This window comes from Tupaia chinensis, unplaced genomic scaffold (assembly GCF_000334495.1).
Source record: "Tupaia chinensis unplaced genomic scaffold, TupChi_1.0 Scaffold000477_1, whole genome shotgun sequence".
NCBI classification, from domain to species: Eukaryota; Metazoa; Chordata; class Mammalia; order Scandentia; family Tupaiidae; genus Tupaia; species Tupaia belangeri.
In genome coordinates this window covers 2631418-2643915 of record NW_006159986.1, presented here as the reverse complement: position 1 = coordinate 2643915, position 12498 = coordinate 2631418, and the positions used below count along the sequence as shown (strand labels likewise).

Genomic DNA, 12498 nt, shown 5'->3' with positions numbered 1-12498 from the left:
AGCTGTGGTGGCTGGGCCTGTGGCTGTGGATCCTGTGGCTGTAGGCCCAGCTGCTGTGGATCCTGCTGCTGTCGCCCCACATGCTGCCAGACCACCTGCTGCAGGACTACTTGCTGCCGCCCCAGCTGCTGTGTGTCCAGCTGCTGCCGCCCCGCCTGCTCTAGTTGTTCTTGCTGCTAAGCACTCTGCCCTGCATCCTTCTCTTCCTCAACCACCAGCGTCTATTGCCTACTCCATCTCAGAACTAAATCATGTAAAGCCACTCATGAAACCTCAGTTTTAATTGATCTGTAGGTTCTGTCACAGCCTCAGATATGTACCCCCAATGATGTAAGAAATCACTGTCACAAATGACCACTGGTTTGATTTGCCACTGAAATCTGTTAAAACCTCATCAACCTGCAGAAAATTTTCTCTTTGTCACCTTGTTCCATATGGGCAATATACTTTCATTTTAAATAAATCTTGATTTTCCAGGCATATAAATATAAGGTCATGGTGTTTCATTATTTTTTTTCCCTCAATTTTGTTTCTTCTCTCTTATATTTTGATTGTTCTTTATGCAGTTTGAGAAGCAGGGAACAAATTATTTTATGGAATCTTTGATGTGCACCCTATATACCTCTGATATATTTAGAACAATGGTTATTTAGAACAAGGGCCTGGTAAAGCCTTCCTGTGGAATTTCTCTTATTAAGTAGCATTCTCTGGGCAGATGGAAATGGCTTCAAGGAACAGCCATTACCCAAGGAAGGGGAGTTAGTGAATAAACACCTGAGTTTATTTCCCCTTCATGGTGGTGGGGGGACCAATTATATCAGTCCACCAGTAGTATTCAGAGGAAATGAACCTCAGTTGCTTACAGGAGTATTCTTCTTCTTCTTCTTTTTTTTTTTTTTTTTTTTTTTTGAGATTTTCACTGTAGGGCGCGTGCGCTTGCCAGACAGACAGAGAGAGACATAGAGACAGAAAGCGAGAAATCACCCCCCAGGGGGGATGGTCACACCGCAATCCCTTCTCCTCCATTCTCCTCTTGGGATCTTGGGCACGCATGCACACACTCCCGGCGTGAGTTTTAAGCCACCAGGTCCGGGACACGAACCGCGGTCGACTACGTGGGAGTCCAGCGACACAGCCATTACGCTAACTGCTGGTTCCCCTCACAGGAGTATTCTTGTCATTAACTCACTGTATATAGATTTCACTTTCATTCCTATATCATCTCTAAGTTCCTTATTGTGCTTCTAGCAATTATACACAAATAAACAGCTTGTTCTCAAACTCAAGATCTTGTTCTAATTCAGAACACCCACATTGTATAATAGCAGTGTTCCTGACTTTAGTATCATTGCCCTCAATACAGTTTTTATACAATATCAATGGTTGCATGAGGTCATGTTGAACTCTCCAGTTGCCTGACAAGTAAAATAGTAAATCTCCAGTACATTTTAATGTTCTTCATTATAATTTTTGCACAGTTGTTTTTACACTAGTGTCATCAATCTTCTCCATGGCATTCCATCTGATCCATAGAAAAAAAAATCATCATGGTAGGAACATCTACTGAGAAGCCATGTGAAGAAACACTTTAGGTACCTGAGTGTTGCAGGTTTTGTTTAAGGTGATACCAGCCTAAGCTGTGTTGATAGATACAGATTCCATGCAAATACCATGTTGGATTCACTAAAGAAAGATCTATGAATCATGGATTCCTACACTAGTGCTCCCAGGGGAAATATGTGAGAATATATTGAAACACGTAGCATTGTAGAGGAAAAGAACCCCCCAAAAGGCTGTACATTGCTGCTGTTCCTGTCTGACCTCATAGGGAGTTAGAAAATATGAATGGTATCAAAAAAACCTCCTTATCCTAGAGAGAAGGTGTTTAGATCTTTATATTTCTATATCAGTTAAAACTAGTTGTGAGTCACCCAGGTAAAAAGGTAAAGTATGCCAAGAGGCCAGAAACATACAAATAATATGGATCCTATAAGTTAAGGACAATTTTCTAGAGAACAGTACAGATGAACAGCATGAGCCACTAGCAGTCCACACTAACCCAAACTTCTGGATGGAGGCATCTTTTTGGTACAAGAAATTTGTGTAGGAAATTGTATAGTCGACCCTTGGCACCAGTCAAGACCATCACTCTGTCTCATTGAACTCACTCCACTGATGCTCACAAATACTTAGAGAAGTTTTCAAGAGGAGAATTAGTGGGCAGCACTTCTGCTGGTCTAGTTGACTTGCTTGGTAGAGAAATGAACAGTCTGAGTAGAGACTAGAGCTCTTATTTATATCCCTTATAAGGTCATAGCCACAGCCCTGTGGCAATTTCAGTTAAAACTGAGACTAGAAACCCACTTGCTCCATATAGTCCTCTGCCCACATTATATAAATTGATTCTACTTGCTCATGAAGACAAGGAAAATTGGCAGTAGAAATCACTCTTACTTTGCCTGTTGATGTGCTAGTTCTAGGAGCCCCAAAAGGTAAGATGATAGCAATGGCATTACTTCCAGTGAAACCTTAACTATGTCCCATGAAAAGATTCCTCAGAAACCAGAACCACCAGATCCTCAGGATATGTGTGGGAATCAAACACACATTTCCCACACATGGATCCCTCAGAGTGAACAGGAGTGGAGTGGCTCCTGTTTCATCACTTTGTTCTATTTTGTGTTTGACCTGTCAGAAGCATTGCACAAATAATGGTTATTGGTTTAAGGTGTATATTGCATCCTGAGGGACAATGCTCCATCTTCATAGGGTGTCATTCCCAACCCACAACTCAGCCATGGTATCAGGAGGTGTTTGCATCACACTATCAGTTTAAACGTTTTTGGATAGTGCATTTCAAATCAGTACCAATGGATCCCATGGTCACCTGGCCACTGCATCAAGTCTTGCTCTATGTATGAAGTCTTTTGGTGCAAGGTGAAGTTATGTAGGATTCCACACACCCAGGCTACATATTCTTCAACTCCTATAAAATCTTCCTGACTGAGGTACCTGTAAATCTTCAAGTCATTAGTTATTTTACAGTTTTAAGTGGTCTTGAGATTTCATCTCCTTAGATCTTGGGTAAGTATCTCTAAATTATTTATCATGATTCTTTCACTCAGTGTATTATGTCATCCAAGTCTTCATGACATCAAAATATTTTCATTAACATATCAGAAAGACTCTCAACAAAGTTGAGTATATATAGCCATCCTCAGAGAGACCAATCTTATACAGGAATTACTACTCTTACACCATCTTTATAGTCAGGGTTCTCTAGGAAGACAGAACCAATAAGCTATATGTACACATATGAGGAGAATTAGTGGGCAACTCACTGCATTTCAATGATGGCAGCTGTGAAAGTGCATGACATGTCACTGGAAACCTTGAATTCCTGACTTTCTGGTAGTATGGTTCACTCCAAGTCTAGAAGCTTTGAGCATAGGAGAGACATTGATATAACTCACAGTCTGAACCTGAAAGCCTTGGAAGTACTGGATAAAACCTGGAGTCTAAAGCCAGAAAATCCTTCGCATCTGAAGTCCAAAATAAATCTGTTATCTCTCAAGAAAGACCCATTTGTCTTTTGTGTTTATGCTCTCTTGGTCCCTTGTAAAGAAAAGTGTGCCTGCTCATTTTAAAAGGAATCTTTCACATCTGGTATATTATGACCCACATGTTAATCTCTTCCACAAATACCCCCATGTATAATCCAGAAGAATGATTCATTTAGTTTATAAATATTCTTTAGTGTAGTCCAATTGACAACCAGAACTACAATCACACAACCCTTATTTGGAGAGTGACACATACTTGGAATAGCATGGTAAAAGGTTAGGATTTCCTACCTCCTTCCCTGGTTGCCTCTGATCACCAGGTTGTCAACTGATGGGCCAGTGCATTATGCACTTTTTGAAATAGAAGTCAACATTGATTGGGCACCTTTGCACTGTTTATGCCTTTATCCCCAGGAGTGGAACTGCTCATAGTTCTACTGGGTCGTTGGGAAAGTCATGATGTATTTTTGCATATAAAAATATAAGAAAATAAGTCATGACTTCCCAATGACCTAACATTTGTAGGTCTTTGAAGAACCTTCATGTTGTTCTCCACAGTGGCTGTATTAATTTACATTCCCACTATCAGTGTAGGAGAGTTCCTTTTTCATCACAGCATGGTACTGGCACAAAAACAGGTGTTTTTTTTTATTAAGATGCCTGTTTTCCATACCTCTGATTTTCTTTCACATTCTTTGTTTCCATTTTCATTACCTTTAACAAAGAGACTTAAGGAAATCATAAACTTGAATAACAGCAACAGAGAGTGTAAGGAACTTTATGCCCAGCAGTACAACACAGAGAGCAAATTAGAAAGGTGAGAAATAGGCTCAGAGGCAAAGAACCTGAGTGATATAAGCTGAGTTGGCAGGAAAATCTTCAAGACAGAGATTATGAATCTATAAGTTCTACTAGCCTAGAAAGGAGGGAATTTAAAATGAAAGGTAATCAACCCAAAAGAGAAGAGAGTGGAAGATACGGTCAAACTCTGCAGCACACTTCTCAGAGGTCCTGCACTGACATTTGGACGTTTTGTTCTGGATCCAAACATCAAAGTGACAAAACCTAGCTTTCCACCCAAGAGTAGTTTTGTGTCTCCCAGAATGTTTAGAAATTGAGTCCCAGGAAAGAAATCAGTGGCTTTCTGCTTCACATACAAGCATGCATTCTTTGCCCACTTGACCCAGAAGGAAAGAGCCATCATTCATCAGGAACCAGATTTATCTTCCTGGGTGCCCACAAAGTAGCACCCATGTGTGGACATGATGCTAAATAGGATAGACGCAAACAGTACCTAGCAGCAGATATCTTGTGACAGTCGTCATAAAGGAAGTCAAAGCAAGAAATGCACATCAGAAGTGATTAAAGAAGAGCCTTTTGGATAAGTGCTAAATCATTAAGAAAAATATTCACATTCATCTTGAGCATTTGATTCACCAAAACACACTTGCCTAATTTGATAATTGCCTATCTATTAGCACAAAGAATAACAAGGAACGAATGCTGTACCTGATGATAGCAGCCCTCTAGCAGGATATTAAAGGGAATATGGGGCCAGGGGACCTCCAGACCTTCCACCTTCCTGGAAACCCACTCAGAACCTCCACCTCTGACATCATGGTCAACTCCTGTTGTGGATTCACTTGCTCTGGCCAGAGTTGTGATCAGACTTGCTGCTGTCGGCCCAGCTGCTGCCAGAATACCTGTTGCAGGAGCTGTGACTGTGGCTATGGCTCCTGCTGCTGTAGGCCCAGCTGCTGTGGTTCCTGCCACTGTTGCCCCATGTGCTGCTAGAGCACCTGCTACAGGACCACCTGCTGCCACCCCAGCTGCTGCCAGGCCACCTGTTGACACCTTGCCTGCTCTAGTGGTTCTTGCTGCCAAGTGCTCTGCCCTGCCCTCACCTCTTTCTGATTTACCAGCATTCAGGTCCAGTTATCTGAGAGCAGAATCATGAACTGTCCCCTGTGAAACCTCAGTTCCAACTTATTTGTAACTTTTGTCAGAACCTCAAATATCACTGGGCTCCCTCACCATATTACCATCTGTCTCCCAAATGATAACAAGTTTGAATTTCCTCTGAAATCTTTCAATGACCTCATCACTCAATGGAAATACTTTCTATCTTTGGTATATTCCCATACGGTCATATTCTTCCACTTAATTAAATTGATTTTTTCAGGCGTAGAAATGTAATGTTATGGTGTGTCTTTCTTCTTGGTTGCCATAAATCTCTCTCATGTTTTCAGCTGTTCCCTATGCAGACTGAGAGGCAGTGGTAGATGATTTTTATGGGCACTTACTTTTCCCTGAGCATTCCTCCCTTTAATTTAGAAAGATGGTTGTTGCCTTCCTGTCAAATTTCTCTGAATTAAGTAGTATTCTCTGAGCAGATGAAAAAGGCCTCAAGGAATAATCATCACCCAAGGAAGAGAAATTGGAAGTTGAACTCCTGAGTTTATTTTCCCTCCATTTTTGGGACTATTATACCAGGCCTCTCCCTTCAGGAGAAATTGATCCTAGCTGCTTACCAGAACAATCATCAACTCATTCAACACCAGACCAGATCTCCAAGAAGTTCTCAAGGGAGTGCTATACCAGGAAAATTAAATACAGACACACAGAAATAAAAGTTCAAAAACTAAGAAAATGGCCAACTTAATTGTGGAGACAAGTCTGGAATTGAATATTATATCCCAGAATTTAATAGGGAAGATCAAACCACAACAGAAGATAGATTAAGTGTATGAGACTGAACTGGTGAAACAGCGTTTTATGACTTTTGACTAAAACATTGCTGATTTTCTTCTAGGCTTTGTTTTCTGATTTTAAGGATTTTTGTCCTGTCTTGAGCTATCGATAGGTTCATGTACCTACTATTTGAACATAATCCTAACCTGTTTCCTGGCTTTAAGTTTTAAGCAAAGTTCCTTAGCATTTCTTTGATTTATTAAAGTTAAAAATGCTTTTCTTGAAATTATCAGCTGAACTTGCTATTGAAGGTCATTAGATTATATAAGAAATTGTGTGATCAATAAAATGTGGGGGAAAAAGAAATGGAAAACAACTATAGATATCAGAGATAGTGTGGGAGGAGGGTAAGAAAGGGCAGAGAGACAGAAATAGGGGAAATATAAATATATATATAACTAGAAATGGAAAATTATTGACAATAACATGCATGATTAAGCCACTGTGCAGTATATTCTGGATGGGAAGTCACATTTTTGTATGCTGTGATGAAACTTAGGGAATGAATGTAAATTAATTCATTTTAAAAATGTTTAAAAAAAAGCTCATAGAAACACATGTAATGATAAAACTGTATGAATTTCAATAAGTTTTTGTACCAAAATTAATTCATAGTTTAATTGTAAAAAAAAAAAAGAAAAGAAAAAAAAAAGAAATGTTCATCCATGGGAGGCTGTGTTGTTCTGTGAGCTTCGTGCTGAAGAAGGCTTTGTTTAGGAGGGTACCACCCTAGTAGTGTTGATGGATGCAGAGTCTATAGGGATATCACCTTGACCTACAGGTGCTATGTTGGAATTCATAAATGGAGATCACTGAACCATGAATTCTTACACTGGTGCTTCACACAGGACAGTAATCTTCAGTAATCTGTAATAAGCAGGATAGCTTGGTAGAGGAAGTAAAGGCAAAATGAGACTGTGCATCAATGCTGTCCTTGTCTGACCTCATAGGATACTAGAGAGTGTGAGTGGTATACAAAACCTCATTGTCCTGGAGACAAGGTGGTTAAATCTTTATATTCCTTGATCCATTAAAAGTAGCTGGGGGCTACCCAGAAGAAGATGCAAAGAATGCCAAGAAGGCAGAAATACACAGATGATATGGATCCCATAAGTTGAGGACAATTACCAGAAGAAAGTATAGGTGAACGGTGTAAACCAGTAGTAGTCCACATTAACCTTGTCTCCTGGATGGGGATAACTTCTTGTACAAGGGGTATAGGTAGGGTACTGTACAGTTGACCCTTGGCATCATGCAAGACCATTACTCTGTCTCATTGAGCTTACTCCACTGATTAGTCAGAAATTTCTAAAGACACTTCAAAAGGAGAATGAGTGGGTAATACTGTTGTCTACATGACCTGCCTGCTAGAGAAACAAATATCCTCAGCACAGATCTGAGCTTTTGTTTATATCTATCCCATTTCCACTTAAAGCTGAAACTTAAAACCCGCAATTGACCCAGCAGAGTAGCCACTCTCTCCATATGTTCCTCTGCCCTCATTATGTAGCATTGGTTCTACTTGCTCCTGGTGACAGGATGAATTGGCAATATGAGTAGCAGCCAACATTGCCTGTTAATGTCTTACTAGAAGCCCCAAATGATAAGGGCATAGCTTTTTTTTCCCCCAATGGACCCTCACTATAGTCTTGGAAGAGATGCCCTTTTTTTGGAAGCCAAAACCTATAGATCCTCAGGGCCTACATTATGTCATTATGTCAGAGTCAGGCACACATTTTTTTTTTAATTTTTAAAATTTTTTTATTATCATCATCATAATCTTCTTTATTTTACATTGGATTACATATAACTTTACAGTGTATTACATTGTTTTTTCAAAAGGGAATGCCATGCATGTCCGTCAGTACAGAGACATTAATCTCCCCACTTCAACATTCAATATCTTTTCTATGTTTTCCTCAATCATTATTTTTATTATTTTAATTATTTTTTAAAACAGTCAATTGCCATTTCTCATTTTGCTTGTAAAAATACTTTGCCCATCATGAAATACTTCTCAGACCAATCCAGTTGAGAATACTATACATGTCATCATCAACAGTTAATAAGCCCTATCTGTTTCTCACTAACGTCCTGCCTCTCTATTGTTCACTTGCTATCTTTCTCTATCCTCTTCTCTTCACTTACCCCATTCCACACTGTCCTATTCTCATTAAGTACCTTCACTGCTTTTATGTCCTCCGATTTTTTGCTCTCTATCATAGAGTGCGGATAGTTGGTATATATTGAGTGGATACATACAATATCTTTCTTTCATAGCCTGGCTTACTTCACTCAGCAATAGATCCTCCATATCTGACCATTTTCTATCAAATTCCAGGGTCTTGTTTCAGGCACACATTTTGACACATGAGGATTACTGGGAGTGGAGAAGTGGTTCCTGTTTCATCAACTTGTTTGTTGTATAAATGTGCATGATCTGTTGGAAGCATTGCACATTTAATGGTCATTGGTTCAAAGTGTATACTGCATCCTGAGGGACATTGCTCTGTCTCAAGCTATATACTCAGCCATGGCACCTGGAGGTGTCTGCATCACAGTATCTGTTCAGATGTTTCTGGATGGTACAGTGCAAAGTGGAACCAGTGGATCCCATGGTCACCTACTCATTGCTCTATGTCTTGCTCTGTGGTACAAGATAAAATTAGAAAGAGCTCATGAAATCTTGCTCTGTGGTACAATATAAAATCAGAAAGAGCTCATGGCAAATGTATATTATGAAAAAAAATTCATTGACTTTAAATTTTTTTATGTCCAAATAAACTTGTATCTTAATTCCATTTTCTCTCTTATATTAAAAAATCACATTGGAGATTTAATATAAATTGTGCTGAATGTATAAATGTATAGATCAAGTTAAAATATTAAATCATATTATTGATGAACATGACAAAAAAATTTTATTTTGTACATTCAGACACTGTAAATCACCACAGCTGGGCAAGCATTTCTAATACTAGGAATCATGATTCTGCTATTCATCATATACAACATTCCCGTCTTCACTGCCTCAAAATATGTTGGGAAACAAATTTATTGAAGAGTCACAAGATTGAAGTAAACATAGTCATCCTCATAGAGAGCGACTAAGACAGAAATTGTTGCCCTAAAACCATATTTAAACAATGTGATCAAATGTATATAAATAAATAAATAAATAATAAATAAATAAATAAATAAAAATATATCTATCAAATGGAGCCAGATTAAAAAAAAAATCAAGGTTCCCTAGTGAGACAGAAACTGTAAATATGCACAGATACATGAGAGGAGATTTATGGGTTGACTCACCTCACACAAAAATGGCAGCTGTGAAGGTGCACAGCATGCTGTCGCCATCCTTGAGAGCCTGAATTTCCAATAGTACAGTTTAGTCCAAATTCAAAGGCTTCAAAGGCCTCAATGTCAGAAGAGCAGTAAATATAACTCACTGTCTGAGGTCTAAATCCTGAATACCTGGGAGGTCATTGGAATTAACCCCGAAGTCCAAAGGCAGATGATCCTTCACTTCTGATGTCCAAGGCAACAGAAGATGTCTACCTGTTCTTTGTTGAAAGTGAACCATTCATCTTTCTCTTTTTTTAAAAATTTATTTTATACATTCAATCACTATACATCACTTAGCTTGTAAAGTGAGTTCACCCAACATGAATACACATCATACTAGTACAATTAAGGATACTATACACATTATCATCAACAGGTAATCAATTTCTGTGTCCATAAATGTCCTGTCTCTCTATTTTCCTCCTTAATTTCTTTCCTTGCACTCTCCCTCTTCTTTCCTCCTTCTCTTGCCCTTTTCCCACACTGTCTCCAGTAACCATAACCATTTCCCATACTTCTATATTCTCTAAGTATCTCTTGTATTTATTATTTCTCAGTTCTTTGTCAAGGAGAACATACTTGCCCATATCCCATTGGAATTTCCTATACCTAGTCTACCGCGACCTCCAGGTTAATCTCTTCCAGAAACACCACCACAAATACACCCAGAAGAATGCTTTATCAGGTGCCTAGGTATTCTTTTGTTCAGTTCAGTTGACACTCAGAACTATCACATAATCCTTACAGGGACAATAAAACATGTTTGGAATAACATGGCAAAAATGATTTCCCTGAGTGTCTGTGAACATCAGGTTATCAACTGATGGGCTGGTGGATTCTCCATTTAGTTGATGATGATTGCGCATCTTTATTTATGTATTCATTCCATCCTCAGAATGAAAAAGATGTAGGCTAAGTGAATACGCTGACTAAGAAAGCCACATACTTTATCTCTTCATTTAATATATGTCAAATGTCTGCATGTTATGGAAAAAATGGAAGGATTCAAGGACATAGAAGTAGAGAGGATAGCTGTAGGTGCCAGAGATTGCACAGGAGATTGGTGATTGGCAGGGAATAAGATAGGATCAGGAGAAGGTATTTAATAAGCAGAGGAATACAGGTAGATGGGGTAAATGGGTTGTGACATGGCATACCACAACTGGGTGATAAAAAGAAAAATGGACATTGTAAGTCTTATAAAATTAATGATATACATCAAAATATGCATGGTGGGAACCAGCAGTTAGTGTAATGGCTATGTCGCTGGACTCCCACATAGTCAACCACAGTTCGTGTCCCGGATCCGGTGGCTTAGAACTCATGCCGGGCACGTGTGCGTGCGTGCCCAAGATCCCAAGAGGAGAATGGAGAAGGGATTGCAGCGTGACCATCCCTCCTGGGGGGTGATTTCTCGCTTTCTGTCTCTATGTCTCTCTCTGTCTGTCTGGCAAGCGCATGTGCCCTATAGCAAAAACATCTCCAAAAAATAAATAAATAAATAAATAATAAAATAAAAAAATAAAAATATGCATGGTTTGTTGAACACAATGAATATGGTACTGCACATTACATGTATGCTTTGAAAATCCATATTATACCCCACAAAGATATCAAACAATTACGTGAAATATAAATAAGAAATTATAAAATAGAAGAAAAGAATTTAAATTTTTAAATAAAAGATATATACTGGTATCTTTTGCTCTAAGTCTTCTTTCTACTTCTCTGCCCCCTCTCATGCTTTTTGTTTCTCTCTTTATCTTTAAAATCAAGACATGGACATAATTTTACCATCAGCTTGAATAAGGCCACTGGAGAGTGTAAGGCACCTTCATGTCCAGCAACCCGATGGAGGGAGCAATTGGAAAGATAAAAAGTAGTCCAAGAGGCAAAAAAACCTGTGTCGTGTAAGTTGCATTGGCAAGAAAATTTCGAGAACAGAGATGAAACTAGAAGCCCTGTTAGCTCTGAAAGATAGTAAGTAAAAATAAGAAGGATAATTTACCCCATGCACGAGAAAGTGGAGGAAAATAGTAGGTGTAACTAATCTCTGAAGCAACTTTCTCCTCAGAGGCCCTAAATCTGACATTTGGAGGTTTGGTTCCTGATTCAAACTCACAATAACAAATCTTAGTTTTCCAGTTGAGACTAGTTCTGTTTTTCCATCAAAACTTCTGGGGGGGGGCATGATTCACAGTGAGAAAAGGGAAATGTCATAATTATCTTCACTGTCTCAAGTCTGTAACTGTTTCACTTTCAAACCTTTGCCCACCTGAACCACTTAAGAAACCATCAGTCTTCAACATCAGCCAATTTATCTTCCTTGGTGCACACTAAGTGGCTGGAAATGTAACAGTCCGTACCACCCAGGTGCAGACTTGATATCCTATGGTAAATAGGATACAGTATTTAGTGGCAGATGTCTGGTGACAGCTGCCATTGAGGAAGCCAAGGAAAGAAAGTCTCATCACAGATGATTCAGAAAGAGCTTTTGGGATGAATGTTAACACATCAGGAAAAAAAGAGAATGTTTTCCATCCTTCTTAAACATTTGATCCACCAAACCACACTTACCTAAATTGATAATTGCCTACTTATTAACACAGGGAGTAACAAGGAAAGGGTGCTGCATCTGATGACAGCAGCCCCCTAGCAGGGTATAAAAGGGAACACTGGGCCAGGAGATCTCCAGACTTTCCAATCAACCTTCTTGGAAACCCACCCAGAACCTCCACCTTCTGACACCATGGTCAACTCTTGTTGTGGCTCCACCTGCTCTGGCCAGAGCTGTGGCCCGACCTGCTGGTCCCGCCCCCCCCTCTGGCACCCCACC

General features: G+C 39.3%; 1 protein-coding gene across 2 annotated transcripts in view; it reads left to right on the top strand.

Annotated features, from left to right (window-relative positions):
* Positions 1-5357, top strand: part of LOC102474132 (keratin-associated protein 4-2) — a 5702-nt gene extending 345 nt beyond the window's left edge. Inside the window, exons 2-3 of one of the 2 annotated variants that reach the window (XM_014590709.1) lie at positions 65-153; positions 5220-5357. In XM_014590709.1, the coding sequence (XP_014446195.1) occupies positions 65-153; positions 5220-5357 (227 nt within the window). Of the gene's footprint in view, positions 1-22; positions 181-5219 lie in introns of those variants that run through there. The other variant, XM_006155966.1, reaches the window with a different exon arrangement.
* The last annotated feature ends 7141 nt before the right edge of the window (positions 5358-12498 follow it).